The sequence below is a fragment of the Pavona decussata genome, unplaced genomic scaffold, assembly GCF_977016875.1.
Source record: "Pavona decussata unplaced genomic scaffold, jaPavDecu1.1 SCAFFOLD_217, whole genome shotgun sequence".
NCBI classification, from domain to species: Eukaryota; Metazoa; Cnidaria; class Anthozoa; order Scleractinia; family Agariciidae; genus Pavona; species Pavona decussata.
The window spans coordinates 488,745-510,652 of NW_028145622.1; the positions used below are offsets into that span (position 1 = coordinate 488,745).

Consider the following 21,908-nt stretch of genomic DNA (forward strand, 5'->3'; position numbering starts at 1 on the left):
TTTTAGCGAACGAGAAAATATTTGTTTTGCTCACCTGTTTAATCAAAGTTGGTCGGATTGTGTAAACAAACTTGCCTAGGAGGCAAAACATGTCGTGAATCAGTTTTTCGCTGCTTTTTGTAATTGTTATTGTTCCACTTCACGGGATTTTGAGTTCGAGTGCTTTTTTTTTTTTTTTGGTTGATCATACTACCTTTTGCATTTTAACTATGAACATCGCCATGAAAAGTTTGAGAAAATATATGCGCTTTTTATCGTCAGCTGTAATCAGTGCTTATTACCGTCTTTATTTTTTAACGGAACAAACGATTTTATTTTTGAATGGAACGAAGTGACTTTGACTTGGAACGTAACGACCGGATACCGTGCCTATGCACCATGGAGTGAAACAATTGAAATATTGCATTTCTCATTTAATACTTGAACCTGAGACATTTTCCCCTAGACTGTCAAACAAAGTGCGAGACAGGCTGTTTGACCAGCATTTAGTCTATTGTGAAATTGTGTAAACCAACCTTACACACAACTGTCGTATAAATATGTGAATGGTAAGGCTGTGTGTGTAAGGAAAAGCGTTTCTTCGATCATGCCCAGTCAATATTTCAATATATAATTCATGTGTGGAAGGAAAGCAAACTAAGGCAACTGTTCATAACAAGTTTGTTCGAAGTGAACCCACCGTTTCTGGGGTGGGGGAGGGGTGGGGGTGGGGGGTTTATCGAAGACACCACCTATCTATTATTGGCTTTAACAATTTAAGTTGACACAAAGAAATATTCAGCTAGCAAGAGTCCGTATTGCTAGATAAACAAGATGCCTGCTATACTGGCATTACGCGAGATGCTGGGGCTGATTCATTTATTCCAACTGTATGCTTCGCCGATTGATAAAACTATCCTTGGTAATGGAATAGTTTGAGTCGCGACGATCGCGTTACGTTGTTTTCCGTGTGTTACGCGACTCAGACTATCAGCGGAAATTTGTCAAATTCGATTACGATAACGTAAGCTTCTCAATGACCTCTTTTCAGTCTCGCGTCGTGGTCTAAGACTGTCAAACAAAGCACGATTCCTTCACTAAGAACTCACCAATTTCCACCATTTTACGTGTCGGGTGCTTCTTAGAAGTTATTCTTTCGATTTACCGCTTCAAAATGGTGAAATTTCCCTTTGAAAACGGCACACTTGAGTCCAGAACATGTTAAAACAATATGGCGCGACTTAATCCGTCTTTAATAAATATATCAAATGATGCATTGACGTCACACAGGTAGGGGTGAGTGGGTCCCCTCCCTCGCGATATAAGCGACAAGAATGGATTTTGATTGGCCTGCTTCTGTTGAAGACAATCAGAACAATACACCCCGAGTAGGAGAGGGGTGAGTTTAATGAATAAATTAATGTACCGATTTGTAGCTACGAGGAAGAAAAAAAAAAACAAGATGCCTGCTTTACTGGCATTACGCGTGATGCTGGGGCTGATTCATTTTTTCCAACTGTATTCTTCGCCGATTGATAAAACTATCCTTGCTAATGGAATAGTTTGAGTCACGACGATCGCGTTACGTTGTTTTCCTTGTGTTACGCGACTCAGACTTTCACCGGAAATGTGTGGAGTTCCATTACGATAACGTAAGCTTCTCAATGACCTCTTTTTAGTCTCGCGTCGTGGTCAAGGACTGTCAAACAAAGCACGATTCCTTCGCCATGAACTCACCAATTTCTACCGTTTTAAATGTCGAGTGCTTCTTAGAAGTTATTCTTTCGATTTGCCGCTTCAAAATGGTGAAATTTCCGTTTGAAAACGGCGCACTTGAGTCCAGAACATGTTATAAACAATATGGCCCAAAATTTAATCCGTTTTTAATAAATAGATCAAATGATGCGTTGACGTCACACAGGTAGGGGTGAGTGGGTCCCCTCCCTCGCGATGTAAGCGACAAGAATGGATTTTGATTGGCCTGCTTCTGTTGAAGACAATCAGAACAATACACCCCGAGTAGGAGAGGGGTGAGTTTAATGAATAAATTAATGTACCGATTTGAAGCTACGACGAAGAAAAAGAAATCGTCCCGTTTTTAGACACGGTATGCCCCCTCAGGGCATCCCGCGTAACAAGATGCCTGCTAAACTGGCATTACGCGAGATGCTGGGGCTGATTCATTTATTCCAACTGTATGCTTCGCCGATTGATAAAACTATCCTTGCTAATGTAATAGTTTGAGTCACGACGATCGCGTTACGTTGTTTACCTTGTGTTACGCTACTCAGGGTTTCAAGGAAAATTGCGGGAATTCCATTGCGATAACGTAAGCTTCTCAATGACCTCTTTTCAGTCTCGCGTCGTGGTCTAAGACTGTCAAAGAAAGCACGATTCCTTCGCCAGGAACTCTCCAATTTCCACCGTTTTACATGTCGAGTGCTTCTTAGAAGTTGTTCTTTCGATTCACTGCTTCAAAATGGTGAAATTTCCGTTTGAAAACGGCACACTTGAGTCCAGAACATGTTAACAATATGGCACCAAATTTAATGTTTTTTAATAAATAGATCAAATGATGCGTTGACGTCACACAGGTAGGGGTGAGTGGGTCCCCTCCCTCGCGATGTAAGCGACAAAAATGGATTTTGATTGGCCTGCTTCTGTTGAAGACAATCAGAACAATACACCCCGAGTAGGAGAGGGGTGAGTTTAATGAATAAATTAATGTACCGATTTGTAGCTACGAGGAAGAAAAAAAAAACAAGATGCCTGCTATACTGGCATTACGCGTGATGCTGGGGCTGATTCATTTATTCCAACTGTATGCTTCGCCGATTGATAAAACTATCCTTGCTAATGGAATAGTTGGAGTCACGACGATCGCGTTACGTTGTTTTCCGTGTGTTACGCGACTCAGACTATCAGCGGAAATTTGTCAAATTCCATTACGATAACGTAAGCTTCTCAATGACCTCTTTTCTGTCTCGCGTCGTGGCCTAAGACTGTCAAACAAAGCACGATTCCTTCACTAAGAACTCACCAATTTCCACCGTTTTACGTGTCGGGTGCTTCTTAGAAGTTATTCTTTCGATTTACCGCTTCAAAATGGTGAAATTTCCCTTTGAAAACGGCACACTTGAGTCCAGAACATGTTAAAACAATATGGCGCAACTTAATCCGTCTTTAATAAATATATCAAATGATGCGTTGACGTCACACAGGTAGGGGTGAGTGGGTCCCCTCCCTCGCGATGTAAGCGACAAGAATGAATTTTGATTGGCCTGCTTCTGTTGAAGACAATCAGAACAATACACCCCGAGTAGGAGAGGGGTGAGTTTAATGAATAAATTAATGTACCGATTTGTAGCTACGAGGAAGAAAAAAAAAAAAAGAAAAAAAAAAAAAAAAAGAAATCGACCCGTTTTTAGACACGGTATGCCCCTTCAGGGCATCCCGCGTAAAATAGAAATCGACCCGTTTTTAGACACGGTATGCCCCTTCAGGGCATCCCGCGTAACAAGAAAAATGAGGCTTGAATCTAATTGTCAATTTTTTTACTGCTGGATAGTGGGGTGGCTATGCAATAAAGACGCCATCTTTGGGGGTTGAGGAAGGGGGATGCAGGCAGAGGCCACCATCTATCATGTTCGTGTATAGTAGTTTTGACCACTTCCCACTTCGGTGCTGAGCTGAAAATGGCCCAAGTTTACATTTGACTTCTGCATGTTAATTCAAAGCAGGCATACCACATCAGTTCGCTACATTATAGTTTCTTATAACCTCGAATGCTTCTTGGAATGACAATCAAAGTTGTCTTTTATGGGAAAAAAAATTGTTGGTCTCTTTCTCTCAAGCTTGCCTAATTTCTTGGGAGGGTTGAGCGACAGTGCATTTTCACAGAGGTGCGACATTTGTCAAGATGAATTTCCGTTAATTGTGGAAGACTGGTCTTGTAGTATCATTCGTTTTCAGAAAACGTAATTTCCGTGCATTTCCAGGGAAGAAAATTTTCCTTTTTACACGGCGAAAATTTTGTTTGCGAAAATTTATTGTAATAGCGTACATGAATAAGAAGTATTTTTGCCGTGCCTAAACTGGCAATCGGTCCGCCGTAAGAATGTGCATACTTGTAACTTGTTGATACCCACTGGATTAGAGCATCAGTGGAAAGTACCTGCTTAATCAAAAATCGTGCCAAAACCACGTTGCGATTGACAGCGGTACACGTTCACCTCACACGCGCTGCTTTTGGAAATCGCTGTCCTCAGCAACTCCTGAAAAAAGAAAAAATTAAAATGCAGTCTCTGGTTGTTAAAAGAACAAAACGCACGCAGACTCCGTTCGATATGTCAAATGAAGCTATAGAAACACCATCGTACAAACTAATACAGGTACATAAAAAGATGGCTAAATAAGTCTTCAGCTGAGTTGTAAGGCAAAAAAAAAAAAAAAAAAAAAAAAATTACCAAGCAATATTCCCTCCGTACATTAGAATCCTCAGATTATAATATGATACTCCATTAGTCCAGTCCTATTCACTTTTTTCACATTCACGTTCCCCTTATTTACATATGAGTGTCACGCATCATTTGTGGATTATAACAATCGCTATTTCAGGCTGGATGATCTTTCTTCCCCTGTTGTCTGCGTTCGAAGCCGCCATTATAAAATCCATCATTCCATGGTATAACGATGAGTCAGCCATTTCATGGAAGTTGATCTGGTGCGTCAAAAAGTCCAGCAATACGCTTCCGGTCTGCGAAGATTTCTCAAAGCAGGCGGTGACATCCACTTCATATTTCACCTTGGGCATTTCTTCATATCTCCAGTTGTTCCGCTCAGCAATAGCGACGACGTCTTTTCCAGTGTAGAGGTTGCATACCGAATCGCACTTAACATAACCTTGCTTCGTAAGTTTTGCAAAGAAGGACTCGTCCCCTACTACCAAGCAAAACATGGCGCCTCCAATAGCGAGTGCCTCGTAGCACTTTTTTAGTGATTCCGCTGCATCCATATAATACAGCGAGCAAACGAAATGTATCAAATGATACTGCCTGCTTTTCGATTGTAAAGAAACAGAGAAATCTTCGAACGTCGTGTCTCGCCACTCAAAGGAGACATCAGCCAGATTTGACAGCTCGTCTGGCAATGGCAACACCGATTGTTTGAAATCTGCCATTAGAGACGAACTTGGCTCTACAATACAGGCGTGCATCAATGGCTTCTGATGCTCTCCACGGGATGATCGAAGACCCCTGGCAAGAACCTTAAGAATTTCAATGTCGTGCTTGCCGTCCCCACTACCGACACCAAGCACACAAAAGATTTCGTCATTTCGAGTCTGGGGACTACACTTTTGCATGATATGGGCTGCGGCGTTGATACAATAGTTCCTAATCACTTCTCTCATGGTAGCTTTTTCAATGAATGTTTGAAAAGCATAACAGTAAGCTTCGTGCGAGGAAGATAGCGGCTGCCGATCCATTTGCAAGGGAGAACGGAGGGTCACTGAAAGCTGTTGGCAACGCATTCAGCGCTAACTACAGTACAGGAATGCATGAAGGACTAAATACAGAAGATAAATATGGTAATTTGTTAATAAGTTAAAACTCGACGGAGCATGGAAAATGAAATTGAGAGACATACGCGACTCCCACTGTATGTCCACTGTATTGATAGAAGCCTTTACAGTTTTGCTTTTACAACTGATGTCTTTAAGCGATTTTCCTTTTCTATAAGAGATTTTTCGCTCATATCAAAATGTGATGAGATCAGTTTCACGTGATTTCTAGCCTGCGACGTAGTCTAGTGAGTTTACGCATGCTCAAATATTTAAAAATTAAGTGGACTGGACTGCGAAAATTAGGAAATGGAAAGCGACCATTAAGTAGTTAAAAGAACTAACGAAAACTGTTTGCGAATTAAGCTGATTAGTTAGGTCAAATAAACCAAACCCTCCGCAAATCAACCAATCAATCAATCAATCAATCAATCAATCAATCAGTCAAGCAAGCAATCAATTCAATTCAATTACTAAATAATTCAAAGCTCGTATGAGACTTAAACTGTTTTAATTAAAGAACACTTACAATAAATCTGATCGTTTCCGTGCCGTATATTTATATTGGCACGGTTTAGAATAGTGGCATCACAAACCTGGGAAACAATTCCAAATGGCAGTTAAGTGTCTGCCTTACAATGGTTTTAAGAAGAAATACAAACTTTTTCTACTTGATAGCCAAACAACTGGTAACAATAAAGGTATTCTTGAATAATCGTGCTATCACTATTTTCTTCACTTTCTCTATATTGCCATATTATCTTATCATACTTAGAATACTGTGCTCTAGTAAAGCGTGCATCAGTTGATTGAGTAAAACTGATCGTTATATTGTGCTAAAACAAATATTGTTGTCAGACAATATCTTATCTGTCTTCGTTGTCGTTAATGAGCTGACTTCTCGGCTATAATTATTGGTATATTTTTCTCCTTAAAAATCAAGACACTATTTCCTTGCTTTATGGCCTTAAGTTATGGCTTAACTAAACCTTTTTTTTTTTTTCCTAAAAAAAAATTTGCACTAAATAACAAATCGAAAAAAAAAAGAATCAACGTACTAAAAGTTTGTGATTACGATTCAGTTTTGCGATCTCAAGATTTGGCAACAAATCTCGCTTGCTCCTTTCTTATCATCAGTGACTTCACTTCATTCCTGAACTTTGTGGCAAATATTTCCGATGTACTTGACATCCACGTATTTTCCTCTCTTTTCCTGGATGACAAATGTAATTTTCAGTCCACATTCAGGACGCTTGCATTCACCAGTCCCTCTGTGAAACGGTGCAGAGTGCATCTCACGAGAATTGCCCGTTCTCATGTGGTTGATCTTGAAGCGCAAATCGCACCATGGGTTACTATTCTTCACTTTGGTGGAGAAGATTCGGGTCCAGTCCCCAGCCAGCAATCGCCCACCGCTGCGAAACGTACCGACGGAAATTCTATCCCAGTCCTTATTAGCGAGCTTGAATCGGGCTAGCTTCCCATCCATGGCCACTCGGAAATATTTTTCTCCTTTAGAATCGTCAGAGTCTGGATGATCTTCTTTCTATAGCAAAGAACACAAATTGATAACCATCAAATAGAGCAGTTTTCAATTGAGTGTCGCAAAACCAAAGCCAAAACAATTACTCTGACACTAACTACTCAAAGAAACAATCAGAATTCAAAGCAAGCACATGTAACTGGCGCCAAGAGCGTAAACCATTTTCACTGTCATTACAATTACCCACTACCTTTGCTGAATTAAGATATGGGAGGCGAGATTTTGCAAAGATAGAGGGTCGTAAGACAGAGAAAGGAAAGGTAGGACGCGTCGCCGAAGGGGAGGTGGGCGGGTAAAAAAAGCATTCTGAAATCCCAGAACGGCGTAATTTGGCGAGAAGGACCAAAGAGCAGGAATAGTTTGCTTAAATAGGCAGATGAAGTCCCACGAGATGTGGGTGGCATAGACTTTAAAACACCGAGGCGTTACAAACATGCCAGCGTTGCGCGCAGGCTAGTTTCGTGGTTATTTAGACAGTTCTTTAGGATTTCTTATTTCATTGGAGCTGTATATCACGCAGCTCTGTTGTTTCACAGTTAGTGAGGGACCATTGTCTTTGTCGTTTGTTGATTGCTTTTGTCAGCCAGTCGCTATGAGGTCGCTATAAGTCTATTCTAGACTTCCCTCATAGCGAAGAATTAGCGTTTTCCTCTCCTCTTTTTCTTTTTATGTGTGCATTTGTGCTTCAGCTTTCTTGTAATTTATTTCTGTTTAATACTTATGTCAACTGGCTGCCTGGCTCCGCAAGCCACTATGGTTATACGGTTATACTCGAACTGCATGCTTCCTACAGCCCATTGTCCTAGATTCATTATTCACATGTTATTGATTACACCGTTGTTGTACATACAGTGCTAGGACGGTGCTAACCCTAACCCTAAAACGCATATCTTTTCATGCGTTTTCACCTTTCGTCCACACTAAAACGCCCGAAAACGCCGATGAATACGGAGACTTTCAAATTCAAAAGTGGAGACTTTTGAAAGCGCTTCGTTTCTAGTGTGGACGGGTGAAAACGGAGACTTTTGAAAAAAGTGACGTAAAAAGCGTCACATGCCATCTGTTCCCGTCCAAATCGGAGCATCTATCCATGAAAGATGGCGGATGGTCTTGTGATGCTAACACATGCGCAATCCCAGGTCCCAGTCGTTTTCATCGTTTTCAAGCGTTTTAGTGTGGATAGGTGAAAACGATACGAAAACGCTAGTTTGCTTCGACGTTTTTGCCGAGATCAAAACGGGCACTTTTGTAAACGCATTAGTGCTGATGGGGCGTTATTTGTATCCTGACTAAGAACGTAATTCGCGTTTTCCCCGGTATACTGAGATCTGAGCTCATACCAAGTGTTTGACAATCGATAATAAGAAAATCTGGGCATTACTGGTTTTGTCTTTCAAAGCAATTGATGCGGTAATAAACTGCATCGGGAAAGTCAACGAAACAAAACAAACAAACAACAAGAAAGAAGGAAAATTGCGCAAGGACTACGCAATTGCGTAACCAGCTGTAAACGTAAGGTTCTGCACAGTTAGGAGGATTACGGTACTTAATCACCCTGGAAGGACTGCTGGTCTATCACAGGGTTGCTTCTCGCAGCTCCAGCGGCTCACCTGTGTGGAGACAAGAGAAAAATCTAGTTTTCCAGTACTTACCAATTGCTTAGTTCTCTGTTCCGTGCAGATTCCTGAAGGCTTGACAAGGTTGCCACCAACCTGTTTAAAATAATGTTTTTTTACAATATAGTCGAGTTAGCACTGTTACAATCCTGTCACTCCTTTAGAGTCAAATTTTGAGACGGTCGATGTTTGGAGTTTTTTTTTTTTTTTTTTGGCCGGATCTGTACATAAAGTCGTAAAGCGTGACCATTGGCTGGAAGCTACTGAAAAGCTATTGCTGGTCTTTCTAATGGCCTAAACATTGGTATTTCAAAATTAAAAAACAAAAAAAACGATTTTGTCCTGGCTCACAAGACTTCCGTCCTGTTCCTTAGTTTTATTTCATTTTGAAATTGAATAACATGAAATTTCTCAGGCTCCTTTACCTGTGAAGGGACATGAGTCACAATCGAAGGGGCTTCATTTTCTCGCTTCACGGGCGCCATAATTACACTGGGACGCTGGTTTTCCTCATCAAAGACTGCTAAGTTAGGAGAAACGTTTGAAGATGACATGTGGCAAACCCGGCAGCACCGGGCAGGACAGTAGTAGTTAATAGCATCAGCGTTACTGATTGGAACGTGAATCAACTGCTGTGGATCCTGTTGGTATCCCTGTGGACGGTAACCACCACTGTAATTATATACGGGTCGGTAGACCGCTTGTGCTGCACTGTTTTCGATGCCTTGCATCTGGAAGCTTCTTGTTTGCATCTGGTTACAAGTCACATGACTAACTGGAGCGTCTTCATCTTCAGGCACGATTTCCTACACAGGAAACGATAAAATAGGTGATACCAGATTGATTAATTGATTGATTGATTGATTGATTGATTGATTGATTGATTGATTGATTGATTAGTCAAGACTCTTCTTAGGTACTCTTGATACAGTTCAATTATAACTGAATTGTAATTAAATTATAATCTTACAGTTCAAGCCAGCTAACTTTTTTCCTGGATTAAATCGTCCACACTCAAAGTTTTCTTACCTTAAATTCACATTCTTGTGACATTTGTGCAATTAGAGGTTTTCGTGAAAAATAACGATAACTTCAATAGATAAAGTTATATTGCCTTCCAGTAAAAGGTTGAGCGCAGTTTTTCCATAAAAAGAGTTTTAGTTCTGTCGGAAATATTTCTCTTATCGTTTTGCATTTCTTTTGTTAAGCTGTTGAAATTTCCATTTAACTGTGTTTTTAAAACAGCTGTCAGAAGGCTGTTATAACATGTCTTACCGAATTACATAACTTCCTGTTTTCTTTTCTATGGAAGGAGAACGCCTTAGGAGTGTAACTAAAAAAGCCAATCAATCAATCAATCAATCAATCAATCAATCAATCAATCAATCAATCAATCAATCAACCAACCAATCAACCAGCCAAACAATCAATCATTCAATCAATCAATAAATCAATCAACCAGTCAACCAATCAATCAATAGACCAATCAATCAATCAATCAATCAATCAAATACGGGAATAATTTTCATGTTCTATAAAATACTGAAGCTCAATGATTCTTCCTTTACATAGATGTGGGTTGCATAGCACGGAGGGAAGATAGTGCCCAGGAGCAGTAATACCCTAACGTAACGGTAATGATACGTTGTTCACTGCAGAGAAAACGTTTAAGCTAAAATATCTACAATGAAATGGTAGCTACAAAAGTTGGAGAAATAACCACGCATCTGCGGACTCCACTGTCATCTCAGGACCTTGTTCCTGGTGATTTCATTGAGCTATACATAAGCACTTGGATAAGATTCTCACCTTTATTTCTACAGGGTACATTAACCTGAAAATGCGCTCCTTGGTCCTAGTACCAACGTCTGTCATCGGTGGCAGTTGAACAAAGACATTGGTTATTTTTATACAACCCAAAGGGTCTGTATAGCGGTTGGGATCCTGTGGCAATGGAGCGGCATGATGACAGGTCGCTTGGGAGAATGACTCTCCTTTTTCCTGTTTCACAGGCATCCCACTTGTAAACATTAATGGGTAGTGCTGGTTATTTTCAGTAGTGTTTTCGTCCATCCTCCAGTTACAATCAAATAACTCTTTAGAAGAGAACATTTCAACCTCGTGTGCCTTTTTGCATCAACGTTAAAGCGTTGAAAAATAGAGAAGTCTGTAAAAGATATTAACAAACAATCAATCAATAACATGTCATCATTTTCGTCCCCAGTACCGCGATACTTTCGGCCAGCGCCCATTCTCGTACCGAGAGTCTTCAGGCTCTTTGGCTTGCGGTTGGTCGCCAGGAGAGACTCGAGAGAATTAAAAAAAAATCATAAAAAAAAATAAAGTTTTTGATTGGCTGTCCAACAGCTTGCATTGTTTTGCCGCAGAAATCCGGTAATAAAATTCCATTACCCCAGGGTCTCTCCTGGCGACGAACCGCTAACCAAAGAGCCTGAAACCTGGGTACGAGATTGGCCAGCGCCTAATATCGTACCCTGAGTCCTCAGGCTTTTTGGTCAGCGGGTGAGCGCCAGCAGAGACTCCGGAGAAATCGAAAAAATTATTTATTTACTTTTTTTTTGATTGCCTGCTCTCTTTTAGCTCCGTAATGACTTCCATTGTTTTACCGCAGAAATCCTGCGGTAATAGAATTCCAGTACCCCAGAGTCTCTCCCGGCGACGAACCGCTAGCCAGAGAGCCTGAGGAACCTAGGTACGAGATTGGCCAGCGCTACGAACGTCTATTTGTTCCGCTGGCCAAAAGGATCGCCGTTCTGGAAAGGGAATGATGAAATCTCATCAACCAGATTTTTTATTTGACCTTTCACCAAAAGCGCATGCGTCAAAAACATGGTCAAAATGGTCACCGAATTGTGTGCTGTCGTCATGGCTAACAACAGCAGCGACTGATTATTTTTAAGGTTCGCTCACAGAAGGGGTTAAAATTGACGACAAAGAAGGCCAAAAATGGTAAAAGGACCCCAAAACACACAGACACACACAAGATCAGGTAGTTTTTATCGCTTGAATGTGAAGATTTCCCTTCATTTAACGTTCAGAGTCTCCGAGTCTCTCTTCAACCTCAACCGTGATAATCCTCAGTATCTCATCAGACAGAAACATAACTTGCATGTCCATTGTCTTTAATACTCAAGCCAGCACACAATAGCGGAAAAAACCCAAAAATTTGTCAGATGTGAGATCGGAAGCATGCGCACTTGGCTGTCTTTTATTATTATTATTATTATTATTATTATTATTATTATTATTGTTATTGTTATTGTTATTATTATTATTATTATTATTATTATTATTATCATCATCATCATCATCATCATTATTATTATTATTATTATTATTAGGGCCCGTTGATCTGGAACAGCATCCCTCTCTCGCCATACGTGACGCTGTCACTCTTTCTAATCGCTGGCGAGTGTTAGCAAGCCAGCACACTATTCTTCACAATAGCGGAAAAAACCTAAAAATTTGTCAGATGTGAGATCGGAAGCATGCGCACTTGGCTGTCTTTTATTATTATTATTATTATTATTATCATTATTATTATTATTATTATTATTATTATTATTAATATTATTTAGGACATCCACGCCTGCAATGATGTCACGTAAAATTGCACGTGGGAAGAAAAAGAAAAAGAGTATCAGAGTTGTAGTGTTTACACGCATTATTCTTTGCCCGTTAAGACAGATCATTTACAGTATTTTTCGCCCTTTGAGGCAATGAATTTGACAGTTGTGTCAAAATCTGTGTCCGCTTAGGTAAATAATTCGACCTTTGAGTCAAATTGTTCTTTTTTCCGTCGAGGCGAAATAAACTTGCTTGCAACGATAGATTCAAAATGTAGATCGCAATGACTGTCTGCACTTGGAGATCGTCCATTCGACCGTAAAGGCAAATTGGTTTTTAACCGTTGAGTTTTGGTACATTTGTTTGCCTCCTCCGCAAAACAGCAACGTGAAATGACCTAATTTAAGAACATAAGCAAACGACGGTTAATATTTCTTTCTCTGTTAAATTGAACGCAACTTCTACCAATTCTGTGCCAAGAAACCAAGAGTGATATTCCCGTGCTCTCCTTTTCTTGACTGACGTTTATTTAGGTTTCAGTAGGAGCAATATTGACGGATTTGTAAAATTACACATATGTAATGAAGAGAGAATAAAAGTTCAAATCAGGAGTAAATTAACAACGATAAAACTTAATGTCAGGCATTAATTAAATTCTTCGCCTGCGCTGTGAAGCTTCCTACCGCTTGAAAATCCGCGAAAATAGATCGATTAAAAATAACAAACGGTGGATCTAAAGAAGGAACTTACGGATAAATTTCTTCCACTGAATTTGACCCGCTCTTTTCTCCCACCAAAAGGTCACTGTTATTCTCGGTTATCATTCGTTGTAAGAAGAAGTAGCGAAGTGAAAGCACTTGGTCTGTATGAATGATTCAGTCTCCCAGCTAAACAAATGTCAATCCGATTCAAGTTTTTAGCTTTGACACAAATAATCTATTGCTGTTTCTTGTAAGAGACACGAAAACTTAACGTTTAGGGATTTTCTTTCTAGCTGCAGCACTTGATTTCCATGTATTTGTGGTACAAACAACTCGGCTTAAACAGTCGAACTCCAAAGAACTTGAAAGAATTCGTTGTTTTTGGACACAAAATGAAGAAACCAACGAAATGTAGAACTAGTCAATCCGGAGCGAGTATTTTCGCTAATCGACCAATCAGGAGTAAGTAATTTTGCACTCGGGGAAAGGAAAATTAAGAAAAGTTGCCCTCTGTTACAACAAATCAGCATTCAAAAACATGTTGCCCTCTCTATTACATTGTTATTGTTATTGTTGATGGGCAGTTTCCTGCATATGCACTTAAAATATACAGCTATTTCAATTAACGTTGTCGGTTCAAAGCATGAAGCTAAAAGACAAGACCAAAAGTTTACGTGGGATTTTTATGAATAAATTCATCCAAATCAGTCATGCCTGGAGAAAACAATAGGTTTTAATTAGCAGTACAATGACCTGCACCTGCAGGGATGATTTTGATGAAATTATTCATAAAAAATAATCCCACAAAACATTGCGGTCTTGTCTTTTAGCTTGATCTTAATCCGACAACGTTAATTGAAATAGCTGTATATATAACTGCAGAAAGGATGAGGAACTGGTAAGGTTATTACGTTCATACGCTAGGCAGATTTCTATAAATGCTATGAAAAAATTGGAACTCCGCTTTTATGGCTTGGCTAAATATATGTATTACAGCATCCTCCTAAATGATGCAAAAACGGTCGTCCACATAGCGTGTCCAATACCAGGGAGGAATAGGGGTTGCGTCAATGGCTGAATCCTCAATTACTCCTATGCATACTGTTAGCTAAGACACTAAGTTCCACTAGTAACACTACGGAGAAATACTCCTTATGACAAACTAAGGTGTCACTTCATGAATGGATGTTTGGTTATAGGTTAGTTTTCAACGTCTCCAGGTGGACCCCTTACGCGTGCATGTACACGTGACGTGAATTGACGATAATCAGATTTGACGATAATCAGATATGTTAGATTTATTGGAATGTCAACTTACTAAGGAGCCTGACAATGAACTCACGTGTTCCACGTGTTTCACGTGTTTCAGAATTTGGAACACTAGTTTTAGTTTTCTAGCAAAAGCATGGATGTTTGGTTATCGGTTAGTTTTCAACGTCTCCAGTACGACCCCTAACGCGTGCACGAATTAAGTACACGTGAATTGACGATAATCGTATCAGATTTGTTGAAATGTCAACTACTAATGAGCCTGACAACGAACTCACGTGTTCAAGGGCATAAAGTGTATGTCGCGAGCATAGACCGACTCAGAGTGTCCCAAAGTTCTCATAGCAGCTAGAAACCAGCCTTTACTGTCCGTATTACAACTGATGCACTCACAGCCAGAAAGGAACGCAAAAAAGTAAGAAACACGTAAAAGTCTGCTTCCATTAGATCAATTGAACACACTTGCTCGCTGTAATAAATCCACAGATAATTATGGACTCGACTTCTTGGAGTTGTAATGTTGAGTTTCTGTCAATGTTGACACGAACTGCAATGACTTTCAGTTTCGTGCGCCTTGAGTGCACTGTTTCCCAGTTCTATTTTCTTTCGGTATTGCCTTAGCAGTTATTAACAATGAAACAGATTCATTATATAACCCTGAAGCTGAGATGTCGTCTCCATTTATGATGGAAACTTGGATGGATTTTAGGTTAGTCAGTGAGCCTTTTGGTGTCCATATCCTTTGTTGTGTAGGTATGACCTAACATTAGAAAGGTCAAGAAAATATATACATCACTTTTCCCATCCCCATGTGTGCAATCGGACGGACAAAGTTCAATTTTACAACAGACCGTGACAGATTTCTCGACTCAATAAGCTCTTTTTTACTTATTACAGGGAGGAAGACTAAAATGGAGGATGTTGTAAATACAACACTTGAGATGTACGGCGTCGAAACCTAACCTAAGCGAAGGTAAGCAGATGTTTCTAAAACAAAGAGCAATATACGCTCTCGCAGCCTAATGGAAATTACAAGACTTCCATTAATGGTTTATAACCATCTTGTAATTTTGAGGAGGGTGCCGTTTAATTCTAGTTATTAACCTCACTCTATATACAGACAACAATTAATTTTATGATTTTAAGACAGCACCGGGTTGTATAAAACAAACCAGTCTTCAACAAATCTTTGATCTCGACTTTTTGTATGATTAAGAATTGTAGCGCAATGTGTTTAAAGAACCAGGAAAGATAGACGATTTTCATTTTTATTTAAGATGACTGGCGTGGCTGAAACACAATATCTCAAATAGTTCAAACAACCTGATTTATCATCTGGTATACGCAGCCTGTGAGCTTGCTCCATTGTATGTGAATAATTTTTTTTTTTTTTGAGAAAGGAAGAATTTGCACAGTCAAATAATCTAACTGAATCTCGATGCTAACTGGGTTAATTGAACTCACCTTTCGTAGAGAAAGGTTGTTTAGTTATAATTGATCTGCATTTTTCTGGCTGGCGTGTTTACCCAAGTCGAAACTATTTTCTGAGGTTACATTAACCTTTTTTTACTTGTCACTTTTTTCAGTCCTTGATGTTGTTGGTTAAGTAGAGTATATTTTATTCTATTTTAGGTGGCGGTGCACTATTAAAATTTAACAGCCCGAACTTAGGTATTGACAAAATCAGAACTGCTGCGTAAACCACATACAGTCACCTCTGAAGCGACGGACGGAAAGAAGAAAGAAGGGTCGAATTTTTTCAGATGCTTAGACAATTCAGAGGATGAACGAAAAACAATATGCTGGTAAAGCAGTACTGATGACTACGATGATTCCGTGGAAATAAATGCATGCCCACGAACTGAGGTAAGCGTCTTAATTCCTCATCGACCTCCGTGATCCAAAACGTGCAATCAGTGGAAAAATGGCTACAGATTGTGAGATTTCCAAAAAAACTATAATTTTCTCGTGATGATGATCTTGCAATTTGCACTGCTGATCCTTGTAGATTGAATAACTTTGATAATTCGACACGTACCTTGTAGATAATGAATGGTAAATGAAGACATTTCTGGCTCGATCGTACTGGCTGGCCCTGAACAGCAAGATCAAATGGTTTTTAATCATATAGTCCGCTTTCACTTTCGATTTCACAATTTGGAATACTTGTTTAATTTTCCCAAATGTGTTAAGGTGCCTTTAAATTTATAAAAGAAAACTCACTTAATTGGGAAGGATTACCCAAGGACAGTGAACATATTCGTCAATTTGCAGGGCACAGAGGTGGTCATCAAACGACTTTATTCATTACGGTCGACTCATTTACGCTGCCTTTCTAAAATTTTGGTTACCTCATCTTCAAGAAACAGTTAAAGTAAACAGGACCGAATGCTAGGTTCGATTCGTCGGATTTTCAGGCTTTTCTTTTCATTGTCCCATGCCGTCTTGACAAGCTGAATATTTCGGCTTTCTCGATACAAGAAGTTTGTAAAATTTAAGACATTCGTTATGTATAAGTAACTGGATCAAAATGACAGCTGGGAAAAGACTATGAAATGTCGTAATGTTGACTGTCTGACAATAGCTATCACGATGCCTTTGGCTGCGTCTGATCATACGTATAATCATGTTGATGGTCAACTACGGAAGGACGCATTTAGTTTACTCTTTTTCTGGAGTTATCTTTTATTGTAGAATTTTCTTGCTAATTAAATTAGTCTCTTATTTTATAGTACGTCTGTTGAACTGAAGACGCTAAAACCTCGAGAACTTGCAGCATCAGAGTAACGATTTGTTAAGTGTACAAAATACGTAGAGCACATGTGTTAATTTTTACCGTTTATTGCTATGCGGAAACACCGGATGTATACATAATCAATGATATGAAGGAGAAACCTTGTGAACTGAAATAGTTCTCAAATATAATTTTTGCGTTCTAACTACTGTTATCAAGATTTCAGAGCATTTGACACTTACTGTCATATCGAAAACGATCTAAAACAAATTTTTGGAAGGTTTAATACTGTAAGACGATCTGTTGGCAGTTAACTCACTGCGGAATCGCATCATGTTCTAATCGGTTCGATTTGGTAAAGAATCGAAGTTCTGAATGGACGAAACTGATCATGTTCTAGGTAAGCTAGAAAACCTAGGCCTGGAAGGCTCTTTCAAGGGGGGGGGGGGGGGGGCTTTCTTTAGGTTTTTTTGTTTGTTTGTTTGTTTGTTTGTTTTCAATAATAGAAGCATTTGCATTTAATCGTATTGTGTGCGATATTTGACAAGGATCAGTTGCAGATTCTAACCTTGCAGCTAACCTCCATAAACTGGAAAATAGATTTTAGCTGATTTTGGTAAACAAGTTTTACATACGATAGCTTCCGTTCTAACAGTTTAACAGTTAGTTACTGAAAGTCCGTGCCATATAACTTTCGAAGTTAAAGTTCGTGTACCTCTGTCAGAATTAGCTGTAAAAGTTTGATTCCATTAGATCAATTGAACACACTTGTTCGTTGTGATAAATCCACAGCTTATTATGAACTCGACTTCTTGGAGTTGTAATGTTGAGTTTCCCCTGTCAATGTCAACACGAACTCCGGGATTGGCTTTCAGTTCCCTGCGCCTTGAGTGTATTGTTTCCCATTTCCATCATGATCAGGAAATTTAATGACAACAGGTCAGCGATTCCGTCACGTCTTCGGCGGTTTTCATACCAGTGGCTACTCCAAGTTAATTCAACAATCATGGATGAATGCTCCAGCGTATGAGCACTAAATGGTGTTACCCAAAAACAGCCCTTCGATTCAAATACGCGTTTCACCGTGTAAATTTCTCTTACTTTTCCCGCGTTAGTTTGATTATCATGAGCAGTCAAGATCTTGCTAAGTAGTGTTGTGAATCAAAAGTTTCACTCGAATTGTTTTAAACCCAACATGAAGACCCGTCAATCAAGGCAATACCTTCTTGTATCCATACATAGTCTTTGCTTGATCAACAATTGTGACAGACTCTCATGCAGGCCATGGCGCTCTCTTCGTGATTGTGTTTAGAGATAAATACTTTACATATAGAGATTGAGGAAGACAGAGAGAAAGAAAAATCTTAAATCAGAATCAAGTGCCCGAATGGATAATTGCGATGAATCTATACCAAAAAACCGAAACAAGCTAGTTGGCCCACTGAATAACATGAGAGAATTCTGCACGCGAATCGTAAGGATGATTAAATTGGAGAATAGCTTCTCCACGTTTCACTTAGCTTAATTAGTGCAGCTTAAAATGATGACGATGAACACAACTTCATTTTACCCATAGGTTTTGCTCAAGGTTGTAGATGGACTAAATTGTATATATCAGTGGGATCAAAAGCTAATGACCTCTAATTTCAGTAGCACACAATCAAGGAACTCAGCCATGTGTTGCTGATCATTTTGTGCAGGAAGAGCAAGAATTAGAAAAGAACTAATCCTAATCTGTGTCGTAACCAAATATGAGAGAACAATTCAGCGAAAGTATAAAATTGTTTAAACGAGCAATGTTGATAAGGTCGATAAGCAAGATTTTTGGCATATTCAGGGGCAATTAATGATTCCGGAATAATAAATACCCGTGAACTTAAAAGGACTTGCAATTTCTTGTCGATGTGTTATATCGTTCCTTGTAGATTTTAGTACGTTTGGAACACTAATTTTGAATTAAACCGACGGGTTGTTCAGCACTAATAAGGAATGGCAACTGAAGCTATTTCTGTTCATGTTAACCTGGTCATAAAGTTTAATTGTCGTAATTGTCTAGCCAAGGAATGCTTCGCTTTCGACCTCAGACATATATAATATAGACTGCTTCAGTTCATGCTAACTCAAGAGCGTGTAATGTGCTTTATTACGGAAATTAGCTTTGTGAGGCCTGGTTGATGGTTCAGATAAATATCGCGGCAGGTTTGGGCAAGGATAATGGAGAATTTATTATTCAGCAATCCTTGTGATCGTGAGACACACTGCAGAGTTTGAATAAGAATAATCATTCCAATCCAGTGGCAAAAAAAACCAAAACAACAACAACAACTACAAACTTTGAATGCGCCATTTTGAAGCGTTGTAAACTTTGAGAAATTCTAACTAAATTCACTCCGCAGGTAAATTCACGCTAAAATTGATTTCATAGTCTAATTCGATTCTTTCGTTAAACGTTGTGTGAGGCCTACAATGGTGTTTGGGAAGAAAGCGAGGGGTGCGGCTCCGCAACAACATGTATGGTCTGTTGGCAGTAAGAATACGTGCAAGCTCTGTCACAAAAAAGGTTGTCATTGGTAGCCGGTATCTCAAAAGGTTTGATTATTATGACCATCGATGAAGCCAGCATGTACAGACAAGATCGAGTAAGGACAAGACCGGAATGTAAAATGCTGTTACAAGATCAAAATGTTCGAAGATGTGTTGGGCATTTTTATATATAACTTCAATAGCTACTTCCCTGATAGCCTGAAACCCTGCTGAGTTGGTTTCATTGAAGAAAACCACATAGCATTTGGTGTGCATTGTTTCACAATGGCAAATGTTAAGTAAACCCTTTTAAGGGTTAACATCTCCGCAAGAGTACAATAACAAGAAAGCACGCCTAGGATAACGAATAGATTTTAGAATGCTCGTTAAAATCATTGTTTATGGCCACAATCTGGAATAATCATTCCCGCCATAGTTACTAGATTGCAAATTCACGAAAAATCACGTTTTCTGTAATCTGACTGGGGATAATGGCTCTTTGTTATGTCATTTCTGTCTGTGTTCCAGAACAACAGCGTTTTTTCACTGATTATATGCGGCTCGTTATTATTGTTGCTATCTTAAATGTACAACGTTTCTTTGCAAAAGAAAATGCCAGAAAAATCTCAGATCTAATGTCAGTTAATGTCATGGTCGCTTGCTATTCCGCCAGCGACTGTGTTCCAACAGCTAACCGGTGTCAATAAGAGTTTTCTTCGTACTATTCGAAGACCTTTGGAAGGACATTAAATCTAAGCGCAAAGCTATATTTTCTACACTAGGGCGCAGAAAGTCGCTGACCTCCGCAACAGTACAAACGCAGCGGAAACGAATAGATTTTTGAATGCTCGTAAAGATTTATGGCCACAATCTGGATTAATCATTTCCCGCCAGAGTTACTAGATTGCGGTAAATTCACGAAAATTCAGGTTTTTAATAGCTTTTTTACTGTCACGAGCAAATTATATATCCGTCTGTCATGGGATAGCCTAAAGAAATTGTTGTTCAATATATAGCATTTACGTATTCTCCAATTGCAATTTACAAGTAAATTAGTGAAATAGTTTTGGGTTAAAGAAAGATGCATCGGGAATGATGCCAAACTAAAGCAACGAAAACTTGAACTCGTGTCGATAATGTGTCTTGGGTCGCCTTGGAACAAAGCAACAATTTTAAAGGGAACATCAGTAGAAATAATTTTTCTCGTAGATAAGATTTATAATATGTTTTTTATTTGGCTTCAGTGTGGCTCCATTGCTTTCGACTGAGTAATTCTACGGTGCTGTCGTTATGGCCGGATTTACAGCTGATTTAGTTCTGTGGAATGAGCATAATGGGACTTACCTTTGTCATGTCATTTCTATCTGTGATCTTCAACAACAGCGTTTTTTCACTGAATATATGGCTCTTTATTGTTTTTGCTATCTTCAATGTAAAACGTTTCTTTGCCAAGGAAAAGGCCAGAAAAATGCTCTTCTTGAAAATTTATGCTATATAACTTTCGAAGTTAAAGCTCGTGTACTTCTGTCAGAATTAGCTGTAAAAGTCTGATTCCATTAGTTCAATTGAACACACTTGTTCGTTGTGATAAATCCACAGCTTGTTATGGACTCTTGGAGTTGTAATGTTAAGTTTCTGTCAATGTTAACACGAACCCCGGGATTGGCTTTCAGTTTCGTGCGCCTTGAGTATATTGTTTCCCAGTTCTATCATTATCAGGGAATGTAATGACAACAGGTCAGCGATTCCGTCACGCTTCTTCGGCGGTTTTCATACCAGTGACTACTCCAAGTTAATTCAACAAGCAAGCCGATTTACTTTGTACATAAGTAACCAGCAACACTATAGTTCACTTTTTGGTGGATGAACACTCCAGCGCATGAGCACTAAATGGTGTTATCCAAAAACAGCCCTTCGATTCAAATACGCGTTTTACCGTGTAAATTTTCCTTACTTTTCCGCTTTTGTAGTTTGATTTTATGAGCAGTCAAGATCTTGCTAAGTAGTGTTGTGAATCAAAAGTTTCACTCGAATTGTTTTAAACCCACAATGAGGACAATAGCTTCTTGTATCCATCAACAATTGTGACGGACTCTCATGCAGGCCATGGCATTCTCTTCGTGATTGTGTTTAGAGATGCATATTTTACATACAGAGAGTGAGGAAGTCAGAGAGAAAGAAAATCTTAAATCGGAATCAAGTGCCCTAATGGATAATTGCGATGAATCTATTTTAGAAAACCGAAACAAGCTGCTCAGTGATCATCGGATAGCCAGCGAAGTTGGCCCACTGAATAACATGAGAGAATTTTCACACGCGACTCGTAAGGATGATTGAATTAGAGAATAGCTTCTCCGCGTTTCACTGAGCTTAATTATAGTGCAGCTTAAAATGA

General features: G+C 39.3%; 1 protein-coding gene across 1 annotated transcript; it reads right to left on the reverse strand.

Annotated features, from left to right (window-relative positions):
- Positions 1–6,033: 6,033 nt before the first annotated feature.
- LOC146459693 (uncharacterized) lies at positions 6,034–21,196 on the reverse strand. Its single transcript, XM_085089185.1, has 5 exons — positions 20,858–21,196; positions 10,508–10,865; positions 9,124–9,504; positions 8,735–8,794; positions 6,034–7,085 (listed from the first exon to the last, which is right to left on the reverse strand). Exons 2-5 carry the CDS (start codon positions 10,808–10,810, stop codon positions 6,687–6,689), a joined length of 1,143 nt encoding a protein of 380 aa, XP_084945311.1. The 5' UTR covers positions 10,811–10,865; positions 20,858–21,196; the 3' UTR covers positions 6,034–6,686.
- Positions 21,197–21,908: the final 712 nt, after the last annotated feature.